Source organism: Melanerpes formicivorus, unplaced genomic scaffold (genome assembly GCF_026170545.1).
Source record: "Melanerpes formicivorus ecotype bairdi unplaced genomic scaffold, bMelFor1.0.p_v2 SCAF_112, whole genome shotgun sequence".
Lineage (NCBI taxonomy): Eukaryota > Metazoa > Chordata > Aves > Piciformes > Picidae > Melanerpes > Melanerpes formicivorus.
In genome coordinates, this window is record NW_027142464.1 from 597,530 (window position 1) to 621,860 (window position 24,331).

General features: G+C 66.0%; 2 protein-coding genes across 4 annotated transcripts; one reads left to right on the forward strand and one right to left on the reverse strand.

Moving 5' to 3' along the window:
• The first annotated feature begins 7,443 nt into the window (after positions 1-7,443).
• Positions 7,444-23,816, forward strand: LOC137455942 (signal transducer and activator of transcription 5B). Of its 3 annotated transcripts, XM_068167123.1 has the most exons (20): positions 10,440-10,516; positions 13,320-13,435; positions 17,146-17,283; positions 17,390-17,546; positions 17,627-17,716; positions 17,871-18,045; positions 18,121-18,251; positions 18,342-18,493; positions 18,570-18,725; positions 18,805-18,984; positions 19,104-19,191; positions 20,153-20,275; positions 20,415-20,507; positions 20,646-20,852; positions 21,240-21,334; positions 21,401-21,531; positions 22,027-22,197; positions 22,386-22,437; positions 22,788-22,895; positions 22,968-23,816. In XM_068167123.1, exons 3-20 carry the CDS (start codon positions 17,156-17,158, stop codon positions 23,092-23,094), a joined length of 2,364 nt encoding a protein of 787 aa, XP_068023224.1. In that variant the 5' UTR covers positions 10,440-10,516; positions 13,320-13,435; positions 17,146-17,155; the 3' UTR covers positions 23,095-23,816. The 3 variants fall into 3 exon arrangements, with proteins under 3 accessions (XP_068023223.1, XP_068023225.1, XP_068023224.1); XM_068167122.1 differs by lacking the exons at positions 10,440-10,516; positions 13,320-13,435 and adding an exon at positions 7,444-7,522; XM_068167124.1 differs by lacking the exons at positions 10,440-10,516; positions 13,320-13,435 and adding an exon at positions 7,444-7,522 and having other exon boundaries at positions 22,027-22,182.
• On the reverse strand, positions 13,121-14,101 carry LOC137455900 (basic salivary proline-rich protein 2-like). The gene has a single exon (XM_068167051.1). The coding sequence runs from the start codon at positions 14,099-14,101 to the stop codon at positions 13,121-13,123; it is 981 nt and encodes a 326-aa protein (XP_068023152.1).
• Positions 23,817-24,331: the final 515 nt, after the last annotated feature.

Sequence of the window (24,331 nt, forward strand, 5' to 3'; positions counted from 1 at the left end):
CGGCTGCAGCCCTGCTCCGGCTGCTCCCCCTGCAGCCTCTGCCCCGCGGGCTGGGGGGTGCGGGGTGTCCATTGCCCCTCTCTCCTGGCCGTGCCCTGGGCTGGGGGGGGCTGCCTGCGGGGGGGATCCGGCTGCAGCAGAGCCCTGCTCTGCCTTCCAGGGGAGCGTTCTGCTGCCCCCAGCCTTGCCTCTTGCTGCTGCCCTGCGCTGGAGCTGGGGGTGGCCGGGGCCAGGCTCTGCAGGACCAGGTGTGGATTCCTGGCTGTGTGCTGGGCTGGGTGGGAGCAGGCTGGGACCTGCTGCCCCTTGGGGCACCAGTAGCTCCCATAGGACCCCCGTGGGACCCGCACCCCCAGCACGTTGCCTGCAGCCCCCCCCAAAGCCACAGAGCAGGGGCCTCACCGCAGGGTTTGGGCTCCGATGAGGCCAAGCAGCAGAGGTTATTGCGCTGTCAGAGCAGGATTAGCAGGGGGATTTTTCATGTGGGTCGTGCTCAGTAAATCCCCACGGCCCCTGTGGAACTGCCTGGGCTGCTTCGAGGTGCTGGAGCTGGCCCCGGAGGCTTCTCGCTGCTCTGGGAACCAGCCCCACCAGGACCTTTCGTTTCACTCTTGAACCAAACCAGGCTCTGCGTGGCACTGGCAAACTCAGCCCTGCCCCCGGGACAGCTGCAGGGAGGTGGCTGCTTGCTCCTGGCAGCACAGCCTGGGGTGCTGCACTGTGGGGGGGCCCAGACGAGAACTGGGACCACCTCCAGCGACCCTCACCTCCTCCCCAGGCCCTTCCCAGCTCTTTTCTGTCAGCTGCGAGCTGTGCTGAAAAACCCTGGAGCAAGGAATTCTGCTACCGCTGGGCAAAGCCCGGGGCTGCAGCAGCCGTTTGCTGTCAGGAACGCTCTGTCCTGTGATAATGGCTCCTTATCTCCCTGCACCCACGAGCCCTGCTCCCCGGCTCTGGACAGGGGGGCCCAGCCCTGGGTTCCTTGGCCACCGACCTGACCTGGGGGCTGCCGTTGTGGCAGCGCTGCTGGGCAGCCTCATCTGCAGCAGGGGCAAGGGCCCCGGGCTGGGCCAGCCGGACCCCCATGGCACTGGGGACTGCACCCTGCTCCCCTGCTGCTGCCCAGCCCTGGGGGGCTGCAATTGCTGTGGGGGCTGTGCCCCTCACGTTCTCCCTGTGATGGGTTGTTTGTGGTTCCAAAAGGAGGTCACAGGGGTGGCTTTGCTCCTTCCCCAGGGCCGTGGCAACCCCCTCCCAGCAGCACAGCAGGGCCCACGTCTGAGCCAAACGTGCAAAGGGATTAGGGGTTTCCAAATGCAGTTAAGCTGCTTGGGACACAGACAGTTGCGTGACGAGGCTGGGCTGGCCCCACAGGGACAGGCAACCACCTGCCAGGGCGACCTGTGCCCCAGGGAGCCCAGAGCTGGTGGCACTGGCAAGCCAGCAGCTCCTGTGGGGCTGAGCCCTGGGGTCCTGCTGGCTCCAGGCAAATCCAGCCTGGGCAGTGACAATTCCTTGGGGATAAACCTGCAGCTGGGGATTAGTGAGGCTGTGGCACAGCTGCGATTACAGCCCCAGCCCCTGGGGGCCCAGCGACAACCAGCAGTGCTCTGAGGAGGGGGGAGAGGCAGAGACCCCCCCGAGGCTGATCCTCCTGCTGTGTGGGGCCCTGCTCTAAATGCCAATCTGAGCCTCCACCTCGAGGGTGGCTCTGAGCTGAGCTGAGCTGCAGAGCAGGGGTTGCTGCTGCTCCAGCCAGGCACTGTCCCTGCCTCCCAGCACTCTAAACCAACAGTCAAACATTGCCTCACTCTCAAACTTTCATACACAGCAGCGCTGAGCCAAGCAAGGTCTTGGCGGTGGTGCTGGCTGCCAGGTGTGGCAGAGGTCAGCCCCAGAGCAGCAGTGTAACATGGTCCCCAAGTGCCACCCTCTGCCAGCCATGCCAGTGGCTGCCATGACAGAGGGACATGCCTGTTCTCTTGGCTCAGAGCGTGGCATTTGGCTGTGCCAGCTACAATGCCAAGGGCTCACCTCACCCCAGCACAAAGGGCCCCAGGCTGGCAGCGCCATAGTTCCTGACGGCCCCCACGGACCCACACTGCTTCCAGGCTCAGCTGTTCCGGAGGCTTCTGGAGTTAGACCAAAGCTGAGCCCTGCATGCTCTGAGCCACCAGCTGCTGCAGAGGGATCCTCGGGTGGCCTTTTTTCTGCTATGTTCCTTTCAGAGGTGCAGCTTCCTCCGTGTCCATCAGCATGCCCATTGCAGCTGTCCAGTTGCCACCCCCTCTAGTTCCAGTTGCTGCCGGGGGACCCCCAAGGCTGTTCCCACTTTCAGGTTCCTGCTTTCGCTCGTCCTCTGCTTCCCTCTTGGCTGCTGCTTTCTGTTCCGGCTGCCTGGCCCGACCCTCAGCTGTGCCATGCTGTACTGTGCCTGCATCCCACACCAGAGGGCACAGCCCCTGCTTTACCTGCAGAAGTGCTGTGGGGCTTCGGTCCCGGTGGGGTGGCCGCAGTGACACATGGTGCTGGCCCTTGTGCCACCAGCACTGAACTGTCTGCCCTACAGCTGCTTGTTTGTGGTAGCGCCGGCCGGGACGGAGCGGTTACTGTGGCAACCTGGGCTCTGCAGCGCGGAGCTGCGAGGCTGCATCAGCGCAGGGCGGGGGGCAGGCACTGCCCGGTGCCCCTGCTCCTGCTGCCAGCCAGCCGGCCCCCCGATGCTCGGTGCCATCTGGGCTGCGGATGCTGGCTGGGCTCCCCATGCCCCCCGGGGTGGTGAGGGGCTCCGGTCCCCGCCGCAGCCCGGGGCGGGCAGGCGCTGTCCGCGTCTCAGCGCTCGGTGTTTTTCCCGAGCTGGATGCAGGACGCCGGTGAACAAAGAGCCTCTTCCAGGCAACAACGCCCGTGGGCAGCGGAGACCAAGCGTTTGCTGGGGCTGTTCCCAGCCCTGCCTGAGTGGCTGGAAGCTGAGGCTTCCTGTGGAAATTCCCCCTCGGGTAAGATGCCATTTCCTAGGGTTTTGCTGATGCAGATCCTTCCTGCTGGCGCTGTGGGGCATGAGCTTCCCTGGTGCCCCCAGCTTGGCCCTACCCGTCTGCTCCAAGCCACATGCTGCCCATGGGCTGGCTGGGCCCTGCAGGTCCATGCTGTCCCTGGCACATCCATGCTGCCTGTGCCCTGCTCTCTGCAGCCCATAGGTCCAGCCCCACCGTTCCCAGGGTTTTGCATCTTCTCCATCCTGGCAGACCCTGTGGGACACATCCAGGCTGGCTCTGCCATGGGACCTCCCTCCACATCCCTCAGCTGCAGCAGAAACAGCTCTGGGATGACCTCTGCGTCACGACCAGATGCCAGGACCACCGTGGCACAGGGCATACTGGACCCTGTGCCCAGCAACTGCCCCACCTTTGGCTGCACTGGGTAGATTTATGGCCCATGCCACGTCGGGACCTTCTGTGCCAGGACAGCTGGGGGCAGCACCTTTCTCTGGGGCAGCTGGGATGGGGACAGTGCCATGGCTGCCCTGGGAAGCAGAACTGCAGGGCAGTGGCCTTGGTTCTCTGCAGAGAGCACAGGGAACAAAGGCTGCCAGGGGCAAGAAGCCAGGAACAAGGCTGGCCAGAGACCTGGGGGTGGCATGGGGGATGGCTGCAGCTTGCTGTGATGGTGTGGCCAAGCCTTGGGAGCAGAAAGGGCTCGGGGCTGGGGCGGGGCAGGATGGTGCTGTGCTGGCTGCCAAAGCTTCATCCTCAGTGTTTGAAACCGAATGGGAAAAACATGAAGCTGTGACTAATTTGGGGCTTCATCTGGTTCTCATTAGCTGGGCTGGGCAATCACAAGAGGGCTTTGTGGCCTCAGCACAGATCTGGGACCTTGTGGGACCCCAAGCAGGGACAGGTTGAGGCTGGGTCCTCAGCAGGATTTCTCACCTCACTGAGGGGCCCGAGGGGATGGAGCAGAGGCTGTGCCCTGCCTGCAGGTGACGTTGGCACTTTGGCCAAGCCCCCTGCCCTGTGCCCAGCATGTCCCAGGAGCTGCAGGGAGTGATGCGGAGGAGCCTCACGGATGGGATGTGCTGGGAGGGCTTTGGGGGAGGGAGGGCACCCGGCAGAAGCCTTGGGACCTCTCCAGAAGCTGCTTAAATAAATGCTTCCACTCCTGAGAAATAATTAAGACCTTCGAGATGCCACTTAGAGCAGGAGGCTGCGCTGCCTGCACTCCTCAGGCTGCAGCTGCAAACACAGAGGCAATTTTCTAGGAAATCAATTACGAGGGCCCTGCTCCCTCTCTGCCCTGAATGCTCAGCGTCACTCAGCATCCTGTTGAGCTCATCACAGATGACACCGTGTTTGGCCACAGCTCAGCCTGGACACTGTTTACCTTCCTAGAGGCTTTGTGAGACTTTCTGAGGATCCTAATGTGAGCCGGGACCCGGCGGCGCCTGGAGCTTGCTGGGGCTGCGAGCCGGCCCAGATGCTGCGCTGCAGGATCCACCTCTCCCGCCCTGCCGGAGGGGTCGGCGCTGTCCGTGGTGGGCTCTGGATGCTGATGCGCCAGCACCTGCTCGCCATGGCGGGGTCTGGCTGCTCTGCAACGAAGCAGGGCCAGGGGAGATGGTGGAGAGGGGAGCGCTGGCTGTGCCTGGGAGCTGCCTCTGGCTCCGCCTGGCTCCGCAGTGCCCGGCCCGGGGCCGGCAGCCGCAGCCGGTGCATTGTGACCTTGATTTTCCAGAGTCTGGATGGCTGCGCCGCTGGCTGATGTGGGCCAGGATTGTGAAAGCCTCCTGCCCGTGATGCAACTCGCTGGAGCGGGAGCGGCCCCAGCCAAGGCAGGGAGGGCAGGCAGGGCAGTCCTGGCGCCCATTTCCCCATTCCTTTCCTTTGTCTTAGTGGAAAAAGACGTCGTGAGAGATGCTGGCCCCACGCTGGGTGCTCATCCCCAGCTCGCTGGGCTCCCAGCTCACCTCCCGCGAGGTCTGGGGCTCAGGGGGAGCGCTGGAAACGGCAGCCAGGACTCTGCTGGCAGCAGCTCCGCGGCGATGTGTCACCCGTGTGTGTGAGATGCCTCCGGAGTGCAGCCAACGAATCATCTGGTGGGAGCTGGAAGCTGCTGGGGCTGCAGCCACTCATCCTCCTGGGCTGTCCCGGTCCTGCTGGGCTGCTCAGAGCACGTAGTGAGTGCTGGCAGGGAGGTGGTGAGTAGCAAAGCTCCAGTTTGTGGCTGACATTTGCGTGGGACCAGGTGCTGGGGTGGCACCTGGCCCACGGACACAGGGGGCTGGGCTCAGGGGTGAGGAGCAGGAGCTGGAGCAGGAGCTGGAGCAGAAGCAGAAGCTGGAGCAGGAGCTGTTTGGGTTTCAGCCTGGGCACTAGAGCCCCAACGGCCATAACCCCCTGGGCAGGCTGTGGCTTTGCCAACTGGACAAGGGTCCCTGGGCGTCCTGCCGTGCTGCTGCCGTGCTCCTGCTGTGGCCCCAGCTTTTGGGCCTGTGCTGTCCCCGGGCTCACTCCTCACAGGCAGCTCCCACAGCTGCACACTGCCGAGGGGAAGAGAAGGACTTTGGTATGAAAACAGCAGATCAAAACGTGGAGCTGTGAGAGCTTGGGACCCTGCTTGTACACAGAGCCAAGCGCTCTGCAGCTGCCAGCACATGAACCAGCTCCAGAATGATCTTGTCCCAGCCTTGGCACTTGAGCAAGGAGACACAGTCCTGTCCCTCCCAGCTTCCTGGCGCTGGGTGGTCACTGGTCCTGGGCAGGTTTCCCCATGCTTCTCCCATGCTGGAGCAGGAGGGTGCCCAGAGCCCACTGAATTCCCTCCAGAGTTTGTTCAGGCTTCAGAGCACTGCCTGGTAGCAAAAGTGAAAGCCCAGGAGCTCCCACGCAGCGGGCGCCGCGCTGGGGCAGAAAGGAGCACACCCAGGATTGCTTCCTGCCTGCCACTGCGCAGCTGCCTGCGGTGCCTGGCACCTGGCATGCCCCATCACCCCAAGATGCCACTGCTGCCCAGGAGGGTGGGCAGCTGTGCAGGAGCTCCTCAGGCTGGTTTTCTGCTGGCTGCTGCCACCCTGCCTGGTTTAGGGGATGCCAGAGGAGGAAGCAGTGCCTTGGATCCCTTCACAGCTTGCAGGGGACATAGCAGCTCAGGAGATGGGCTTGGTGCCCATTCCCCTTGCCCTGCCTTCACTCCAAGCATCCTCAGCCCATCACTGCAGGAGGCTGTGGCAGTGATGGGGACCTAAGCCCAGGGCCTGCGGTGGGAGAGGGCATCCAGGCCCAAACTGGGGCCCCAGCATGGTCCCTGGTCAGTCAGCACCAGGCAGAGCTGCAGCCACATATGTGCCCATCTGGCACCACCACGGTGGAGGAACTGGAATCCAGGGAATCTCAATCAAGCACAGGTGGGGGCTCAGGTCTGGCACAGGGGGTGCTTGGCCAGAGCCGATCAACCCCTGGAGCCTGCAGCACCAGCTCAGTGCCCTCATCCTGCAATGGCCCAGCCTCGGCTGTGGCACCACCCAGACTGGGCCATGCTCCTGCCAGGGCCAGTGCCTGATGCTGTACCCAGGGCTTTACACTCATCCCCATTGGTTTCACTCCTTCACTGGTGCAGCCCTGGCACCGTGGTCTTTGTGCCAGCTGCCACTTGTGTGCTGGTTGCTGAGTTACCAGAAGGGAGAAGCAGAGGAGCAGGAGGGAGCTGGGCAGTGCTCATCCCATGATTCCCTTTCTCCTCACACACAAACCCCACAGGGCCCCCCCAGCTCCCACTGCAAACCTGCTGCCCCCAGTCCCGCACGGGAGGTGGCCAAGGCCTGTGGGCAGCATGGCACAAAGAAACCAGTAAGGGATATGGACTGGGGGAGTGAGGAGAGTCCAAAGCGTGGCTGCAGCCTGGCAGCTGCCAGGGATGTGCTGCAGCGCTGCTGCTGGCATGCAGCAGGTGTGTGAGTGGCTGGGGGGGGCACAGGGCTGCAGGGCAGAGCCTGTCCTGTGGCAGGGATATGGGTGAGGTAAAGACGCTCACAGAGCTGGGGGGCACAAGCTAGAGGTGCAGATGAGGGGCCCGGTGCCTCTGGAGGCTCCTGGCCACACCTGGTCCTGGGGCCCTGCTCCCGGGGCCGGTGCCCGGTGCTGCAGTGGGCCGCCCCCGGTGACAGTGCTGCTGTTGGAGCAGGACTCCCACCTCGTGCCCGTGGCTGCTGCCAGTGCCACCTGCAGCTGCAGTTCCCGGTACCAGTTTGGGCAGCCCCGTACGCAGCAGCAATGTCCAGTGCTGCTTTGAGTTTCCCCGGTAGTCGGTGCAAACTCCGGTGATGGTTGGTGCCCCGTCGTAGCCCGTGCCGAATCCTGCAACTGCCGGTGCCCGGTGCCGTTACCCGGAGCCGGTGGCGCGGCGGGGGCGGGCGGGGGGCGGTGCCGAGGGGGCGGTGCCGGGCGGCGGCGGCCGGAGGGGGCAGAGCGGCGGCGGAGCCAGCGCCGAGACCGCCGGAACAGCGGAGCCGCCGCCGCGGCCGCAGGTAGGACCGAGAGCGGGATCGCTATGGCCGTCGGGATCAGGACTGGGACTGGCACCGGGACCGGGACCGGCACCGGCACCCACACCGGGACCGGGACCGGGGCCGGTGCTGGGGCTTGGGCTGGGCCTGGGCCGCACTTTCGCTTTCGCGGCCGCAGCCGGCGCGGGGCGGTGGGGCTCGGGACACCTGCGGCACCGGGGCCGGGGCTTGGGGCGCGGCCTGAGCCTTCTCCCGCCTCCGGTAAAGGTTTGCGGTGGTTCGTAACCCCTCGGCGGGTCGGCGTGGGCAGGAGCCGCGGGAGCGGGGCCGCCCCCGGGGGGCGCGGACTTTGCGCGGGCCGGTCCCGGTCCCGGTCCTGGGGCCACCGCGCATCCCGAGACGGGGGCGCTCGTTCCCCGGCGCAGCGGGGCCGGGTCCCGGCCCAGGCCCTGCCCGAGCGGCGGCCGTCGCGCCGGGGTTGATCCCAAAGCCCAGTCCCGGGCCCCGCGGGCAGCCGCCGGGCCGGGGTTCGGCGGCAGGAGCGGCTCCTGCCCGCCGACGGGGAACAGGGGCTGCGCGGTGCCGGGCAGCCGGGAGCAGACGAGAAACGTTCCCCGTGCGAGGCGGGAGCGGGGACACGGCGGGGACAGCAGCGCCCGGTGGCCTTTCACCCAGCTCGTTGCCGGCCGGGTGACTGCAAGTCCCGGGAGCGGCGGCCACCTGTCCGGCGGGATACGGAGCTGTCAGGGCTCGGTGCCCGGCTGCCTGCCGTGCTTGTGCCAGGCCACGCTCCCGGCAGCTCCTTGCCACTACACCGGGTGGCTGCGGGGCACCAGTGCCCAGCTCGTGTTGACAGTGGGGTGTGGGCCTGGCACTGCAGAGGGCTCCTCGACTCCGCTGCCACCTGACCTGCTGACGGTGGTGGCACCTCTGGCACCATCGCAGCGCAGAGCTGGGACGGGGGCTGGGGGGAGCTGGCCGCTCGGGGAGCCCCATGGCAGTGTGCTGGGGACAGGCAGGGGATGATTGGTGATGTTTGGGGTGCAGTGCTGAGTGGTGCAGGGCTTGGCACTGCTGTGGTGGGACTGTGACCTGGGGCAGGACCATGTGGCTCACCCATGGCAGGGCATGGGACATGAGGTCCCTGCAGCCTAGGCCACCTCATTGTGGCAGGACCCCTGCCTGGCGCCCCTCAGGGCTCGCTGCTGCTGTGATGCTCTCTTGGGGACGGTTTCAAGCCAAGGTTTGCCATCATGCTCCAAGCTGTTTGCAGCAGCACAGCCATCCCGCGCTGGAGTTTTCCTGGGGCCTGGCACTGAGCTGGGCTCTGCCCTGTCTGCATGGCTCTGGTGAGGGGAGGCTTTGGGAGCGTTGGGGTCAGACAGCTGCAGCAAGCCGTGGTGCTTCCAGAGCCACTGGGACCAGAGCAATCCGTGGTGTGGCTTTCAGGTGTTCAAGCTGCTGGACGTGAAGATGGCAACATCCCTGAATGCTATAACCATCCCCGGGGCTGGTGAGGGCTGTGCCGTGCTGTGCAGTGTGGGCAGCCACATGGAGGAGGTGCTCGGGTGCAGGTTGAGAGGTGCCAACAGCCTGTGCCCGGGGAGGCAGGGGAACCCAGCTGGGAATGGGGCGAGATGGGCGCCTGTCACTCCCTCTGCTTTCCTCTCACTGACGGTGCCCTCCCTCGGGAGGTGTTTGCCCCCCGGCAGTTGTCACTAGAGTCACTTCAGTGCCTTTGGTGCACCCATCCTGTCCCGTGGCTGATGCTTTGGGGCAGGACAAGGGATGCTGGCGCTGGGGGCGGGGAGCTTGGTGCAGGGTTGCACGGAACCTCAGGTGGGACCTTCCTCTGGCTGCAGGGGAAGTGCTGACTCCAAAGCGCCTGTGAGGGCTTCGCCGTGGGGTTTCCCAGCCCTCTCTCGAGTGATAGCAAACCCCAGACGCTCAGTTTGCGAAAAATCCCTGCTCCCTGTGCTCCTGCACGGCGTGGGTGGCGGGGCGGCGAGCGGTGACTGTGCGCTGCCGAGTACAGGAAAGCGGCGCCGGCCGCTGGGAAATGACTGCTGGGTTGCAGGGAATTACGGTAAACTGCGCTGTGCTCGGCGGGCTTTGTGGCTGCCCCGGGGAGCCCGGGCAGGGCAGGATGACGTCTGGGTCGAGCAGGACCTCCCCAACATCAGCATCCTGGGGGCTGGTGTCCCCCTGCCTGGCAGGGCTGCAGTGGCTGCCAGCTTCTCACTGCGTGGCCGTAGGCACTGCCCTCAGAGCAGCCTCCATGTTCTGAGACCAAAGGCACCGTGGAGGGGGAGCGGGGAGGCTGGCAGAGGGCTGCGTGTGCTGGGGGTCGCAGCTTGGGCTCACCGGGATGGGTCAGGGCTCGGCTCCGCGGTGGCACGGGCAGCTCCGGCCCGGGAGGCTGCGCTGGCCGCTGCCGCTGGGGCGCTGCTGTCGCTGGGGCTCTGCCGTGCGCCGAGAGAAGTCGCCTCGACAGCTGTAATGTTTTTGTGGCGTGCCTTTCCTTTCATGGGGTGTCTATTTTGCAACCCCCAAGTGTTGTGATCCCGGGAGGAAGGGGGCGGGGGTGTTTACCCTGGCACCGCGTGGCCGGCGCAGGGATCCAGGCGGTGCTGGGCATGCCCGGGTGCTGCTCGCAGCAGCGGTTCTAGCAACATCTGCTGGCTGCTGCAAGGTAGGAGGCTGCGAGCCGCCGCTCCCGCCGCGCTGGGAAACGTCGAAGGGGAGGCAGGCAGGCAGGCGAGTGCAGCTTCCTGGCCGATAGGCCTGAGCCAACTTGCTGATAAAGCAGAATCCACCCCTCCGGCTGCCCCGGCGGGGCCGGCAGCGCTGGCGGAGCGCAGGCAGGCTCCTCGTATCCTGCTCTTCCCCTCCTGCCGGCTCCTGCTTGCCATCAGGCGCTGCTGCCGGGCGGCTTCTCGCCGGGCTGGGTTAGCCGCGGTGCCGTAGCCACACAGTGACATGGTCACGACTCACTCCCTGCTCCAACAGTCGCTGGTGAGTTTTGCAATCCCCCATTTTTGCTGCAACTCTGTCTTCCTGTTCGGGGCTGCAAAGGCTGCGTTGTGGCTCAGCTCTGCCAGGGAGGGGACTGGGGGAAAGACTGGAGCTGGGGCAGAGCCTGAAGAGCTGGCATGGCGTTGGCACAGCCCTGGCCACCGAGCAGCTGGGTGCTGGATGCAGGCTCTGGGGTTTTGTCCCTCATGCTCCATGGCTGCAAAGCTCTCAGCAGGGAGAGGAAGCTTTTGCTGGCAGCCTATCCGAGCCCCTCGCGCTGTAAAATGATCTCTGCCCTGTTTGGTGGTGGTAATGTGCAGCCCTGGCACTTCTGAGGCTGCAGCCTCAGGTGGCACAGCTGCTCCAGCCTGGCACGCTTCCTTTTTAATCCAGTTCTTTACCTCAGCCTTTTGGAACCACTGAGGAGGGCCCTTGCTTGGGGCTCAGCTCTGCCCTGGTGCTGCCAGCAGCTGCTGCTCCCAGGAGCGTTTCCCGTCCTGGGGAATGCCACGAGGCAGCTCTCGCACCCGAGTGGGTTGGTGGGCATCAGGATAGGTTGGTGGGCACCAGGATAGGTTGGTGGGCAGGTTTATCTGCCCTGAGGGACAATTTTATTGCAGAAGCTATTGGCACCGTGCTGCAGTGGCACCGCTTGGGCAGGGGTGCCAGTGTGCTGCTGGGCTGGGAAGTCTGCAAGGCTGTCGAGGCAGAGCAGTGCCAGCCGTTCCCAGGCACCATGCAGGCTCCATCCACACCAGCTGCTGCTGGCAGTGGGCACAGAGCATTCCCCCCTGCATGGGTGTCCATGTGTGGTGTTTGCTCCCAAGACTGGGGGTGTGGGGGTCAGTGCTGCCATGCTGTGCGTGTGGGCCGGGCTGGTTGTGCAGCAGTGGGGGAGGCTCCTGCAGTGTCTCCCCTGCAGAGAGCAGGAGCATGGCAGAGCAGGCTGGATGCAGCTGCTGCTGTGCTGCCCACCCAGGACCTGCTCTGCAAATCCTGCTTGGCCAGGGACCGGATTAGTGCTGCTGTGTGCCCAGCGGAGCGTGCCAGCTGAGATGAAATTGTGTCTGCAGGCCCAGGCTGGACTAATTCGATGCTGAAAGGAGCTTAATCCTCAGGTCCCTCTGCCCAGCCCTTCCCTCCTGACTGGGGCTGGTCTGAGCAGGGATTAGCAGTGAGAGGGGGTCTGCACTGGAGGCAACCTCGATGCCAGGGACTGGTAGAGGGCCTAGGGACCTTGCGGCTGTGCCAGGGCATCTGTGGCATCCTGGGCAGTGACTCTGCTGCTTCACTGGTTTGTTGGAAGGATGAACAGGCTGGCATGGGTGTGGGGGCTTCTCCCTTGTCCTGGATCTGCCTGGCCCATAAGGGTCACTGGGATCCTGTCACCTCCCTGCCCTTCCCAGAGCCAGGCTGCTGTGGTGGGCAGCGGCTCCACTCCTGCCCTGGAACTCCCCCACTGAGCCCAGGGGCAGCTCCTTGGTGTTGGAGCTGGCAGCTCCCTGCTGTGCCAGCCCCACAGCTGGTTCATTTGGCTGCTTGGTCCCAGGAAGCCAGGATTAATTAAAGCTCCACCCAGGCCTCTCTAATCCTGTCTGTGGGTTATGGTGGGCACTGGGCTCCCTGCAGGATCCACAATGGTCTCCTGTCAGTGGGGGCCAGGTGGGCACTCAGCTCTGCCAAGGTGGCTGCGGTGTGGGTCCTACCTACTGCCTGGCTCCTGCTGAGCCCTGGCTGCCTGTGTTTGTCTGGGTGGGCAGGCTGCCTGTGCCATGCTGCCCTGCCCTGTGTGGCCCCTGATGCCCAGACAGGGCCCCGTTGCTCCCAGGCCCAGCCCATGCAGTTCTGGCACAGCTGGATCATTGTACTGGCACCCAGCAGGTGGTCCTGGGCACCTGGTGTGGTGGGGCAGTCTCGCCAGGCTGATCCTGAGGGCTGGGGCTGGTCCTCCTGTGTGTCCTGCAGTGATCTCAGCTGGGGGGGTGGCAGCATGGCCATGGCCCCTGCTCTGCCACAAGGAGCTGGCAGTGCTGGTGGCTCTTGGTGCACCAGGGTGGGTTTCTCCAGGGTGCCAGCCCCTGGACTCCAGGGACTTTGCTGAGACTCAGCTGGGTGCTTTGTGGCTCTGCTCTGATGCTGGTTTCTGAGCCTCTGTGGTTGGAAGGGAAAATCTGAACCTTTCCCGTGGGCAGCAAATGCCAGCAGGCAGGTACAGCCCCAGGCCATGGCAGGAGTTGAGCTGCAAGCAGCCCCTGGCCCTGAGCCTCTGCTGGGCACTTGGGTGGCAGCATTGGTCCCAGCTGTGGCATCTCTGCCTGCGTGTGGGGCCGGCTTCTGCCCGGGCAGTGCCAGGCTGGTCCCTTGTTCCTGTATCCATCTTTAGCTCCCTGTGTTGCCAGGATGCCCAACTGGTCCTGCCACTGCCAGTCCTGGCTGGGCCCGCTGGCTGCAGGGCTGTCACCTCTGCCCTTGGGGGATAGGTTCCGCGTGTGCCAGGGGAGTGTGAATGGAGCCGCGGGGTGCAGGTGACCCTGTCCCACCTCCCCGTGGTTAACTCCCACGTCGGTCCCTGGGGTCCCATCCCTGTCTAGGGGCTTGCGTGGCTCAACTCCACCACTCCCTCGATGGCAGAGGCTGTGCCCCGCTCCCGCCGTGGGGAGGGGAGCGGGGCAGAGCCGGAGGGGTGCCAGCCTCACGCCCTGGCAGCGGCGCTGGAGGAAGCTGGCGGCGGCCCGGGGCTGGCTGCCCTGCGCAGCAGCTGACATTTTGGAAGGAAATAGCTTCTCTCCGCTTCTTCCTGTAGCGCGGAGCGGGCCCCGGAGCCCGCCGGCACCGGCAGCGCCGTTCGGAGCCGCGGCCGGGCTGACCCGGAACCGGGACACCGGAGGAGTGCGTGGGGCAGAGCCGTGCCCGACCCCGGTGAGTGCGGCGTGGAACGGGGCACCCTGTGCCAAGCTGGGGCCGCGGCTCCTGTGCCCTGAGGAGCTGGGAACGGCGCCGAGCCCCGGGGCTCCGCCGCGCCTGGAGCAGTACCCGGTGGAACGGGTCGGGGGCTGCGGGACCCTTCGGATGGGTGTCTAGCTCGCTGTGCCCCCGGCTGTAGGGCAGCATGGGCAGGCCCGAGCGCGAGGGGGGTCGAGCCGGGGCAGCTTTTGGCGAGGGTCCGGCGGTGCGAGCCCACCGGGGCTGCCCGGGACTGCAGCAGGTCTCCGGGGCGAGCCCGTGCGGGCAGAGCTGGGGGGCATCTGTCGGGGGAATCGGAGCCCCTCCGCTAGCGCCGCCCGGGGCCTGGGTCCTGCCCCGAAGGGAGCCCGCTTGGGGCTGCCCTTCGTGGGGGGACGTAGGACCCCCCCCTCCGCGGGGTTGCAGGGGCAGCGCCGGCGGGGGCAGGACGGAAGCCCCCCGGCTGTGCGCAGGGTCCGGCCCTGCAGCCGTGACCTGGAAGCGCTCCCGGGCTCCGGAGGTGCCAGGACGCCACGTGCCAGCGGGGGGCAGCGCTCCGGAGACCCCCGGGCCAGGAGAGCACCGAGCAGAGGGGCAGCATGGGACAGGCGTGTGGGAGCGGGGGGCTACGGTCAGAGCCATTTCCCATGGTCTCCCTAGGCTTTGCCAGGCTCTCAGCCTCGCGTGGCATGGGACTGGGCAAGGGGCTGCAGTCGGGGGTGGTGCCAGTGCCAGGGCAGGGATGTCCTGCCCGCGGGGGGTCCCCACGGTGGCTGCGTGTGGGGAGCATCCTGCCTGCATCCTGCAGCAGTGTGCATGCAGCTGCCTGGGAGGGCACTGCCTGTGTTTGGGCTTTGCCCGTGGCTCATGGTAAGGTGGCACACAGTGCAGTGCCACTGGCAGTCTCACCCCATGAGGCATCCTGCCTTGCTCAGGCTTCCCTGCGGGTTCTGACCCAGCATTGTCAGGGCATGGCAGTGCCACCGTTCCTGCCCCCAGGGCTGCTGCTCTGCCCCTTTGCCAGGGTGGTCACATTGGGTCCTCTGTCTACCCTTGGCCCCAGCACTGCTGCCAACCTTTCCCCTGTCTGTCCTCTGCCCTGCTCTTGCCCCTGGCCCTCTGAGGGGCCTTTCTGGGTGGCTTTTGCCTGTTTTGTGGCAGCTGGGTGGTGTCTCCCCGGGTGCCTCCCTGGCAGCAGGGAGCAGAGCTGTTGGGTGCTGAAGCCATGACCGCCAGTGCCTGCCCCCTGCCTCCCCTGCCCATGCTGCCCTGCGGGGCCGGGGTCCTCCCCATGGCACTTGTCCTGGGCAGCTGTGGCCGTGCCGGCCTGGCAGCGGTGAGCCTGAGGCTTGCTGAGCTGCTGCTGGTTAACCAAACTGCAGTAATGGTGGCTTGGAGCTCTGCTGCCAGCAAGGAAATGCAAAGGAGCTTCAAACACTGCAATTATGTCTGCTGCAGCTGCTGGGGCTGACCCATGGCCATGTGTGAAGCTGTGGCAGCGAGTGCCCTGGCTGGTTGGCTGGGCTGGGCAAATAGTGCCAGCCTCAGAGTGGGCACAGCCCAGCCCTGGAGAGGTTTCCTGAGCCAGGTAAAGGGAGCTGGTCCCTGGGCAGAGGGCTGAAATTGTTGCCAGGCTCCAAGGCCTGTAAGCACTTGCTGAGGACAGCTGGTGATGGCACCAAGGAGTGTGGTGCTGGATGTGGACCAAGCCATGGCAGTGCTGCTGCCAGCAGCCAGCTGGGTGCAGGAGTGCAGGGCAGCCCAGAAGGGCTGGCAGCTCTGTCGTGGCTCCAGCTGCACGGTGGCACCGTGGCACTGTCCCTCTTGCTGAAGCAGAGATATTCCCACAGCCTGGCTGGGTCTTGTGGTTGGAAAAACCTGGTTTGGTCCTGCCAGGTGGCACTGGTGGCTTGTGCTGGGGCACTCAGGGTGCCCCCGGACCCTTGGGGAGGTTCCGTTTGTCGCTGTGGTGATGCCCATGGAGGTTGTGTCCCAGTGGGGTTTTTGGGGTGTGCTGATTTGCTGGGGTGGTGTGGCCCTGGGCACAGCCCTGCCCTCATCAGGAGCACAGGCTGGGTGATCCATGCCACCACCAGCCGCTGCAGGGTCCCTTTGTGAAGGCTGAGGCGACGCCAGCTCGCCATCAGCAGGCGCCCTGGCAGTGATGCTCCTGCTGCCAGCCGTGTGCCAGCTGAGCACGGTGCCTGCCGGCTCCCTGCAGCCTGGTTGCTTAACAACAGTGCTGGAGAGCAGTGGGAAGTTGTCACCGCGGGGTGGGAGCTGTCACTGCTCCCTCACTGGGCAGGGCAGGGCTGGCTGGCACTGTGCCCACGCAGGCATCCCTGCGGCCCTGGGCACTTCAGCCCTTCATGGTGTGGTGGCACTGGCACAGCTGTGGCCCCTCTGCTCTGCTCTGCCTGGTGTGCGCCGTTACCAAATGTCCCCAGCTGCCAGCACACGTCCTGCTGTGCCCATCCCTCCCTTCCCCTCCTTGCCAGGGTGGTTCTGCCTGCCCAGGCCCTTCCCTGCCAGCTGGGTGATTTCTGTGACTGGAAATGTTCCTCCTTTTTTATAGGGGAAAAATCCATTTTTAGCCAACTCTTGGTTATTGTTCCTCTTCCTGCTCTGGGGCTCAGGGCTCGGGGGCTGGGGCTGCGGCTGCTCTGCAGGGACCCTCTGCTGCTGCCCCCTGTGTGTGCCCCTGCCCTGGGGGACAGCACCAGCTGCTCTTGGAGCCCCTGGGGCTGCTGGGCATTTCTGAGGCCAAACAAAGCATTTTGGGGAGGGCAGCGAAGCCTCTGCTGCTGTTGCCAACCTCCCTCAGCATTTCACTGCTTGGTGCAGTCACCAAAGCCCATCCTGGTCACCCAGCCTTGGGAGACAGCCTGAGGCCCTGCCCAGCACCTCTGCCCCGTGCCAGGTCAGGGTGGTGTGGGTGGCAGTGTGTGTGAGTGCTCTTCGGGGGGGCAGCAGCTGCCCAGGCCCTCCCTCGCTGCTTACAATTGTGCCACCCCCAGCTGCTTGTTCCAGGTCCAGCAGCCTGCTGCCACGGCTGCTGTGGGGGACACCCTGACTTTTGACTGGTTCCAGCCCTGCCCTTCCCTTCTCCCTGCTGCCCTGGCTGCCCTGCACCGGCTGGGGGTGCTGGGGCTGCGTGCTGGAGCCACCCCGAAACTCGCTTCAGGAAGTTCCCTGCTCCAGCCAGCGTCTCCCTCGTGGCGCTGGGACGTGGCTTGGCCATGGGACCAGGGCACCGGCTGGGGTCTGCAGTACCTGTTGGCACTGCCAGGCTGTGGGCAGAGCCGGGGCGGGTGCGGGGGGGGGCTCTGCTCTGCGTCACCCTGGATTTCTCTCTGGCCCTGCCCCTGGCCCTGTTCCTCATTTGCGTGGCTGGTGATGGCTGCGATCCCGCGGCGCCGCCAGGGGGATGATGAGTTCCATCCGCAGGGGCAGCCCAAGCCCCAGGGCTCTTCCTAGAAAAGAGAGGGGGGCTCAGAGCCGGGGTCCCCTGCCCCTGCCCGCCCCTGCCTTCAGCAGCTAGAGGCTGCTGTGGTAGTTCCAGAGGGCCTGAAGGAACCTCCGAAGGTCTTTGACAGCCTGGAGGCTGCTGCATAGGGCTGCCAGGGCCTGACCCCCACCTGTGGCATAGCACTGGCAGGGTGCCCTGAGCGGCTGTGTCCCGGCAGGTGCTGAGCCATGGCGGTGTGGATCCAGGCGCAGCAGCTCCAGGGCGAAGCCCTGCGGCAGATGCAGGCTCTCTATGGGCAGCACTTCCCCATCGAGGTGCGGCACTACCTGTCCCAGTGGATCGAGAGCCAGGCCTGGTAGGTCAGCAGGGTGCCCGTCCCTGGGGTGCTGGGGGGTGCTCCCCTCTGCTGGAGGCAAGACCAGGGCCGGCCTGGTGCTGATGCTGCTCTGCCCCACGCGCAGGGACTCCATCGACCTCGACAACCCGCAGGAGAACGTGAAGGCGACGCAGCTGCTGGAGGGGCTGATCCAGGAGCTGCAGAAGAAGGCAGACCACCAGGTGGGCGAGGATGGCTTCCTGCTGAAGATCAAGCTGGGCCACTATGCCACGCAGCTGCAGGTGAGGGGGGCTGCGGGCAGGGCTGCGGGGCCAGGGACTGCCCTGCCCTGTGCCCGTCTCAGTCGGCGCTGTCCCTGCAGAACACCTATGACCGGTGCCCCATGGAGCTGGTGCGCTGCATCCGGCACATCCTGTACCACGAGCAGCGCCTGGTGCGGGAGGCCAACAACGTGAGTGGGACCTGGGGCGGAGGGAGCAAGGCCTGCAGGGTTGGCAGGGACTGGGAGCAGCCCTGAGGCAGGAGCTTGTCTGGGGAGGGAGCAGCACCCGGGGGGCCGGGGTAGGTCCCCTCACTGTGCTGAGCGCTCCCGGTGTGCCCTGCAGAGCCCCTCCCCTGCCGGGTCCCTGGTGGATGCCATGTCCCAGAAGCACCTCCAGATCAATCAGACCTTCGAGGAGCTGCGGCTGATCACGCAGGACTCGGAGAATGAGCTCAAGAAGCTGCAGCAGACGCAGGAGTACTTCATCATCCAGTACCAGGAGAACATGCGCCTCCAAGGTAGGGGGGGCCAAGGGGGTGCCGGGGGCTGGCACACCGGTGGTGCCAACCCTAATGCCACATCCTGTCCCCCAGCCCAGTTCTCCCAGCTCTCCCAGCTGGGCCCCCAGGAGCGGCTGTCACGAGAGACAACTCTGCAGCAGAAGAAGGCATCGCTCGAGGCCTGGCTGCACCGAGAGGCCCAGACACTACAGCAGTACCGAGTGGTGAGTGCCATGGTGCTAGCTAGCTGTGCCACCGCCCCTGTGCCCCATGCCGCCGCCCCTGTGCCTCATGCCACCGTCCCCCCCGCGCAGGACCTGGCTGAGAAGCACCAGAAGACGCTGCAGCTGCTGCGCAAGCAGCAAACCACCATCCTGGACGATGAACTGATCCAGTGGAAGCGGCGCCAGCAGCTGGCAGGCAACGGGGGCCCCCCCGAGGGCACCCTGGATGTGCTGCAGACCTGGTGGGTGCCGGCCCTGCCTGGTGGGCTGGGAGGGAGTGCTGAGCCCCGGCACGGTGCTGAGCTTGGCTGCCCCCAGGTGCGAGAAGCTGGCGGAGATCATCTGGCAGAACCGGCAGCAGATCCGGCGCGCAGAGCACCTGTGCCAGCAGCTGCCCATCCCGGGCCCGGTGGAGGAGATGCTGTCGGAGCTGAACGGCACCATCACAGACATCATCTCTGCCCTGGTCACCAGGTGGGGCTGGGTGCCCAGTGGGGACAGGGGCTCCGGGTTGGGGCTGCTCTGCCTGCCCTGACACCTGTGTCCCCCCCAGCACCTTCATCATTGAGAAGCAGCCCCCCCAGGTGCTGAAGACCCAGACCAAGTTCGCAGCCACCGTCCGGCTCCTGGTGGGGGGGAAGCTGAACGTGCACATGAACCCCCCCCAGGTGAAGGCCACCATCATCAGCGAGCAGCAGGCCAAGGCCCTGCTCAAGAACGAGAGCACCCGCAAGTAATGCCAGGGGTGGGAGCGCTGGGGCGGCCAGGGCAGGCCAGGGCAGTGGGGAGCAGGGCTTGGAGGTGGGGGTGTGGTCCCTGGTGGTCCCCTGACCCTGGGCATTCCCCTGGCAGTGAGAGCAGTGGGGAGATCCTCAACAACTGCTGTGTGATGGAGTACCACCAGGCCACCGGCACGCTCAGTGCCCACTTCCGCAACATGGTGAGTGCCCAGGACTCTGCTCGCCCACCCTCCTGTCCCCCTGAGCCCACCTGTCCTGACCCCCTGAGCCCACCTGTCCTGTCCCCCTGAGCCCACCCTCCTGTCCCCCTGAGCCCACCTGTCCTGTCCCCCTGAGCCCACCCTCCTGTCCCCCTGAGCCCCCCTGTCCTGTCCCCCTGAGCCCACCTGTCCTGTCCCCCTGAGCCCCCCTGTCCTGTCCCCCTGAGCCCACCTGTCCTGACCCCCTGAGCCCACCCTCCTGTCCCCCTGAGCCCACCTGTCCTGTCCCCCTGAGCCCACCCTCCTGACCCCCTGAGCCCACCTGTCCTGTCCCCCTGAGCCCACCCTCCTGACCCCCTGAGCCCACCTGTCCTGTCCCCCTGAGCCCACCCTCCTGACCCCCTGAGCCCACCTGTCCTGTCCCCCTGAGCCCACCCTCCTGACCCCCTGAGCCCACCTGTCCTGACCCCCTGAGCCCACCTGTCCTGTCCCCCTGAGCCCACCCTCCTGTCCCCCTGAGCCCCCCTGTCCTGTCCCCCTGAGCCCACCTGTCCTGACCCCCTGAGTCCACCCTCCTGTCCCCCTGAGCCCCCCTGTCCTGTCCCCCTGAGCCCACCTGTCCTGTCCCCCTGAGCCCACCCTCCTGACCCCCTGAGCCCACCTGTCCTGTCCCCATGAGCCCCCCTGTCCTGTCCCCCTGAGCCCCCCTGTCCTGTCCCCCTGAGCCCACCTGTCCTGACCCCTTGAGCCCACCCTCCTGACCCCCTGAGCCCACCTGTCCTGTCCCCCTGAGCCCACCCTCCTGACCCCCTGAGCCCACCTGTCCTGACCCCCTGAGCCCACCCTCCTGTCCCCCTGAGCCCACCTGGCCTGTCCCCATCCGTGCTGCATCTCCCTCCTCTCCCTCCTGGAATCCCTGGTGTCCCCTCCCGTCCCTCACTCGCCCCTGGTGCTGCTGCAGTCCCTGAAGCGGATCAAGCGCTCGGACCGGCGCGGGGCGGAGTCGGTGACGGAGGAGAAGTTCACCATCCTCTTCGAGTCGCAGTTCAGTGTCGGTGGCAACGAGTTGGTCTTCCAGGTGAAGGTAAAGCAGCAGCCATGGCCCCTCACAGGGCTCGGGCAAGCCGTGGTCACCCTGCCCATGGGTGTATGCTGGGGGCGTGCCCGTGGGCGGTGCTGCCATGGTGCCCTGCAGCTCTTCCTGGTCTCCTCTCTCCTGGCAGACCCTGTCCCTGCCCGTGGTGGTGATCGTGCATGGGAGCCAGGACAACAATGCCACAGCCACCGTGCTCTGGGACAATGCCTTTGCCGAGCCTGTGAGTGGCAGCACCAAGGGGGCCAGGCCAGGCCCTGTCTGCGCGGGGGGCTGCGGGAGTTGGGCTCTGTCTGCCGGCAGGGACAGGTCCGGGTGGGGGCAGGCAGGGCTGGGTGCTGAGCCTGCTGTGTGCCCCCAGGGCCGCGTGCCCTTCGCGGTGCCGGACAAGGTGCAGTGGCCGCAGCTCTGCGAGGCGCTCAACATGAAGTTCAAGGCAGAGGTGCAGAGCAGCCGTGGGCTGACCAAGGAGAATTTGGTGTTCCTGGCACAGAAGCTCTTCAACAGCACCAGCTCCCACCTGGAGGACTACAGCAGCACCACAGTGTCCTGGTCCCAGTTCAACCGGGTGAGCAGCCTGGGCTCTGTGCTGGGGGTGCCACCATGCCCCTGGGGTGGGCTTTGCTGCACCCGTGCCAGGGGGCTGGAGGGGGCACCTCCCTCCCCAGAAGCTGTTTCTTGCTGGAGCGATGCAAAGCGTTGACTGCAGCGGGGTGGGAGCTGTCGCCTTCCTCACCTGGAGGGACCCGGGGTGCTGCAGGACCCACAGACAGGGTCTGTGCCCTCAGGGAGGCATTGCTGGTGCTGCCCCGGGGCTGGCCTAACCCACACCTGCTTTGGCAGCGCTGGCAGGCGCAGCCCAGGTGCCAGGGTCGCCGTGTGCTGCGTAACAGCGGCTGTGAGGCTGTGAGGCTGTGAGAGGCCAGCAGTGCTCATTTCTGGGGGCTTTCTGCAGGAAAACCTTCCCGGGAGGAACTACACCTTCTGGCAGTGGTTTGATGGCGTCATGGAGGTGCTGAAGAAGCATCTGAAGCCGCACTGGAACGATGGGTAAGAGCCGTCCTGCCCCGCGCCGCCCGGCCCCGGGCCCGGCGCTGACAGCCCTGCTCTGCCTAGGGCCATCCTGGGCTTTGTCAACAAGCAGCAGGCTCACGACCTGCTCATCAACAAGCCGGATGGGACCTTCCTGCTGCGCTTCAGCGACTCCGAGATCGGTGGCATCACCATCGCCTGGAAGTTCGACTCCTGTGAGTGAGCGCCGGCAGCTGTCACCACCCTGGCACCGCCGGCACCACCCTGGCACCGCCGTCCCCGGCAGCAGCCTGGGACGTGACTGGCTCGTGCCCCCGGGGCTGGGCATGCTGCTCTGGCACCTTCTGTCTTGGCTGAGCACATTGCTTGCTGCAGCCAGGGCTGCATCCAGGCCGAGTCCTGGCACCCCGGGGGAGGAGGGACTGGGCTGGACCTTCCGACCCAGCCGTGGGGACAGAGCTGGGGCTGTGTAAAGCACAGCAGCTCCGTGGTGCTTCCTGCTGCTCCCCCCATGGATCAGAGGAGGCTGGAGCTGCCCAGCCTCCCCCACACCTCCTGCCTCACCCTATCCTCTGCGCCCAGCGTCTTTATCCCTGGGGGCGGGGATGCAGCCCGGGAACTGCCCTGTGCTGCTCCCTGGGGTCTCACAGCTGTGTCTGCAGTGGCTGCTGGCGCTGGGGGTCACTGTGTTCCTCGCTCTTCTCTTCCAGCTGAGAGGATGTTCTGGAACCTGATGCCTTTCACCACTAGGGACTTCTCCATCCGCTCCCTGGCCGACCGCCTGGGGGACCTCAATTACCTCATCTATGTGTTCCCTGACCGGCCCAAGGATGAGGTCTTCTCCAAGTACTACACACCGGTTCTCTGTGAGTCCACGCCAGGTAGCGCTGCCCCTTCACCCCCTTCCTGCCTCCCACTGTGGTGGAGCTGGGGCTCATGGCACACAGCTGCCCCGGGGCTGCATCCAGCCCGTGGGGGTGGGCTGCTGGCTGCGCTGAGCCCAGCCCTGCCGTGGGCTCGCAGCACACACTGGCAGCTCAGGGCCTTAGCACTGCCTCCTTCCCTCCAGCTAAAGCCGTGGATGGGTACGTGAAGCCACAGATCAAGCAAGTGGTGCCAGAGTAAGTCTGACCCTGGAGGCGGATCCCGGGTGGTCCCCTGGGATTGTCCCCACTGAGCTGGCTGGTGGCAGCCAATGGTCCCAGGCCCCTCTGCTGCCAGGCTCTGGTACTGCCAGTGGCCACATCGGTGCTGAGCCAGCACTGGGTGCTGAGGAGCACAGACTCGGGGCTGAGGCAGGGCTGTGCAGCACCCAGGAAGGTGAATGTCCCTTGTGCTGTGCTCCCTGCTCACCAGGCTGCCTCCCACGGGGCTGGGGACCCACAGATGGTCACTGTTTGTGGGTGGGGTTTGGGTCTCCTGCCAGCAGAGCCTGTCCCGTGCCAGCGCTCATGCCCCCTCCTCCCCGCAGGTTTGTCAGCGCCTCAGGGGATTCTGCCCCTGGAGGGGCCACCTACATGGACCAGGTGCCCTCCCCCGCCGTCTGCTCGCAGCCCCATTACAATATGTACACCCAGAAGTAGGTACTGCATCCCCCAGCCCCAGCCCCACGCCCTCGGGCCCCCCCTCACCCCCCTCCTGCCTCCCGCAGCCCTGACACGGTGCTGGACCCCGAGGGGGACTTCGACCTGGACGACACCATGGACGTGGCGCAGCACGTGGAGGAGCTGCTGCGGCGCCCCATGGACAGTCAGTGGATCCCCCACGCCCAGTCGTGACGGGGTGCCCGCGGCCCCTGCCCCCGGCCCCAGCGCTGCCAGGACTGTGCCGTGTTTGTGTCTCTGTGCCGGGGGGGGCGTGGGTGGGCCCTGCCCCGGGGATTTGCTCTGTGCTGCCCTGAACCGCAGGCCGGCGCCGGCCCCTTGGTGTTTCTGCCCTTCTATAAACGGCAGCGGATTTGTCGCATGGTTTTCCTGTATGTTCCTTTCCAGAGGCCCAGCTTCGGCTCCCTGCTTCTGCCAGCACCAGCCCTGCAGCCCCCCCCCACCGGCTTCCCGAGGGGCTGCCTGGGGTGGGGGCCGGGGGGCCGGGCTCGGGTTTGCTTTCGCAGTCGTCACTCAGAGTGTCTGTGTCGCCTTCTTGTGCTGCCCGTGGCTCCGGGCCCAGGGGTGGGTGGCTGCACCCAGCTCCCGTGCGGGGCAGAGGGGGGGTCGTGCTGGTGCTTTGCTCCGTGGTGGTGAGTCCCCTCCTGGACCTTGCCTCCTCTGACACCCCCAAGGACGTGGGAGCCCTTTCGGCTCCCAGCCTCGGCGTCCCCTCGGGAGCCGGTGCGAGCGCGATGGAGACGGGGGGTGAGGGTGCCCAGGCGGGGCCAGGTGCTGTGGGCAGTCTGCCCCCACCAGCACCTCCCCTCGCCTTGGCCGAGAAGCTCGGGGGTCCTGGCCATGTTATTTTTCTATCACAGAGTAAATAAAGCACGGAATATTTTTGTAACACAAAAGCTCTGGGTTGCAGCTGTGTCTTGGGGAGGGGGCAGGTCCCTGCCCTGCTAAGCGTGGTGGGGCGAGGAGCCCCTTGGGCCAGAGTGGGGCCAGGGGCAGGGAGGGGGCACGGGGACGCCATGCTCTCCCCTCTAGGGATGATGCAGAGCAGGTGAGGAGGGTGCGGATCCGCGTCTTCACATCTCCCCAGGGCAGAGGGGCGAGCAGAGGGTAGCCCCCGGCAGCCGGCCCTGGGGGGTGGGGCTGGGGGCGTTCTCCTGCGCAAAAAAGCGAAGAGTATCATTCAGGGTTGGAGCAGCCAAACTGCGCTGGTTTGTAAAGCAGGGCCGTGGGAATCGGAGGGGTTTGTTCTTGGCCTTGAATCGCGACTCGGGGGGGGCCGGGGCCGGGGCCGCGGCCGCGCCGGCGGCTTTGTGAAAAGGAGAAGACGAAAACGAAAACGAAGCGAGGCGGGGCCGGGGGCGGGAGCGGGGCCGGGGGCGGGAGCGGGGCTGGGGCCGTCGCGGTCATTTTT

What these genes read in the sequence shown, in the direction of transcription:
- LOC137455900 (XM_068167051.1), bottom strand. Translation starts at nt 14,101, where the DNA reads ATGGCTCTGACCGTAGCCCCCCGCTCCCACACGCCTGTCCCATGCTGC.
- LOC137455942 (XM_068167122.1), top strand. Translation starts at nt 17,156, where the DNA reads ATGGCGGTGTGGATCCAGGCGCAGCAGCTCCAGGGCGAAGCCCTGCGG. An exon ending in TGGATCGAGAGCCAGGCCTG is followed by an intron (nt 17,284 to 17,389) that starts GTAGGTCAGCAG and finishes CCCCACGCGCAG; the next exon opens with GGACTCCATCGACCTCGACA. An exon ending in GTGCCCACTTCCGCAACATG is followed by an intron (nt 19,192 to 20,152) that starts GTGAGTGCCCAG and finishes GTGCTGCTGCAG; the next exon opens with TCCCTGAAGCGGATCAAGCG.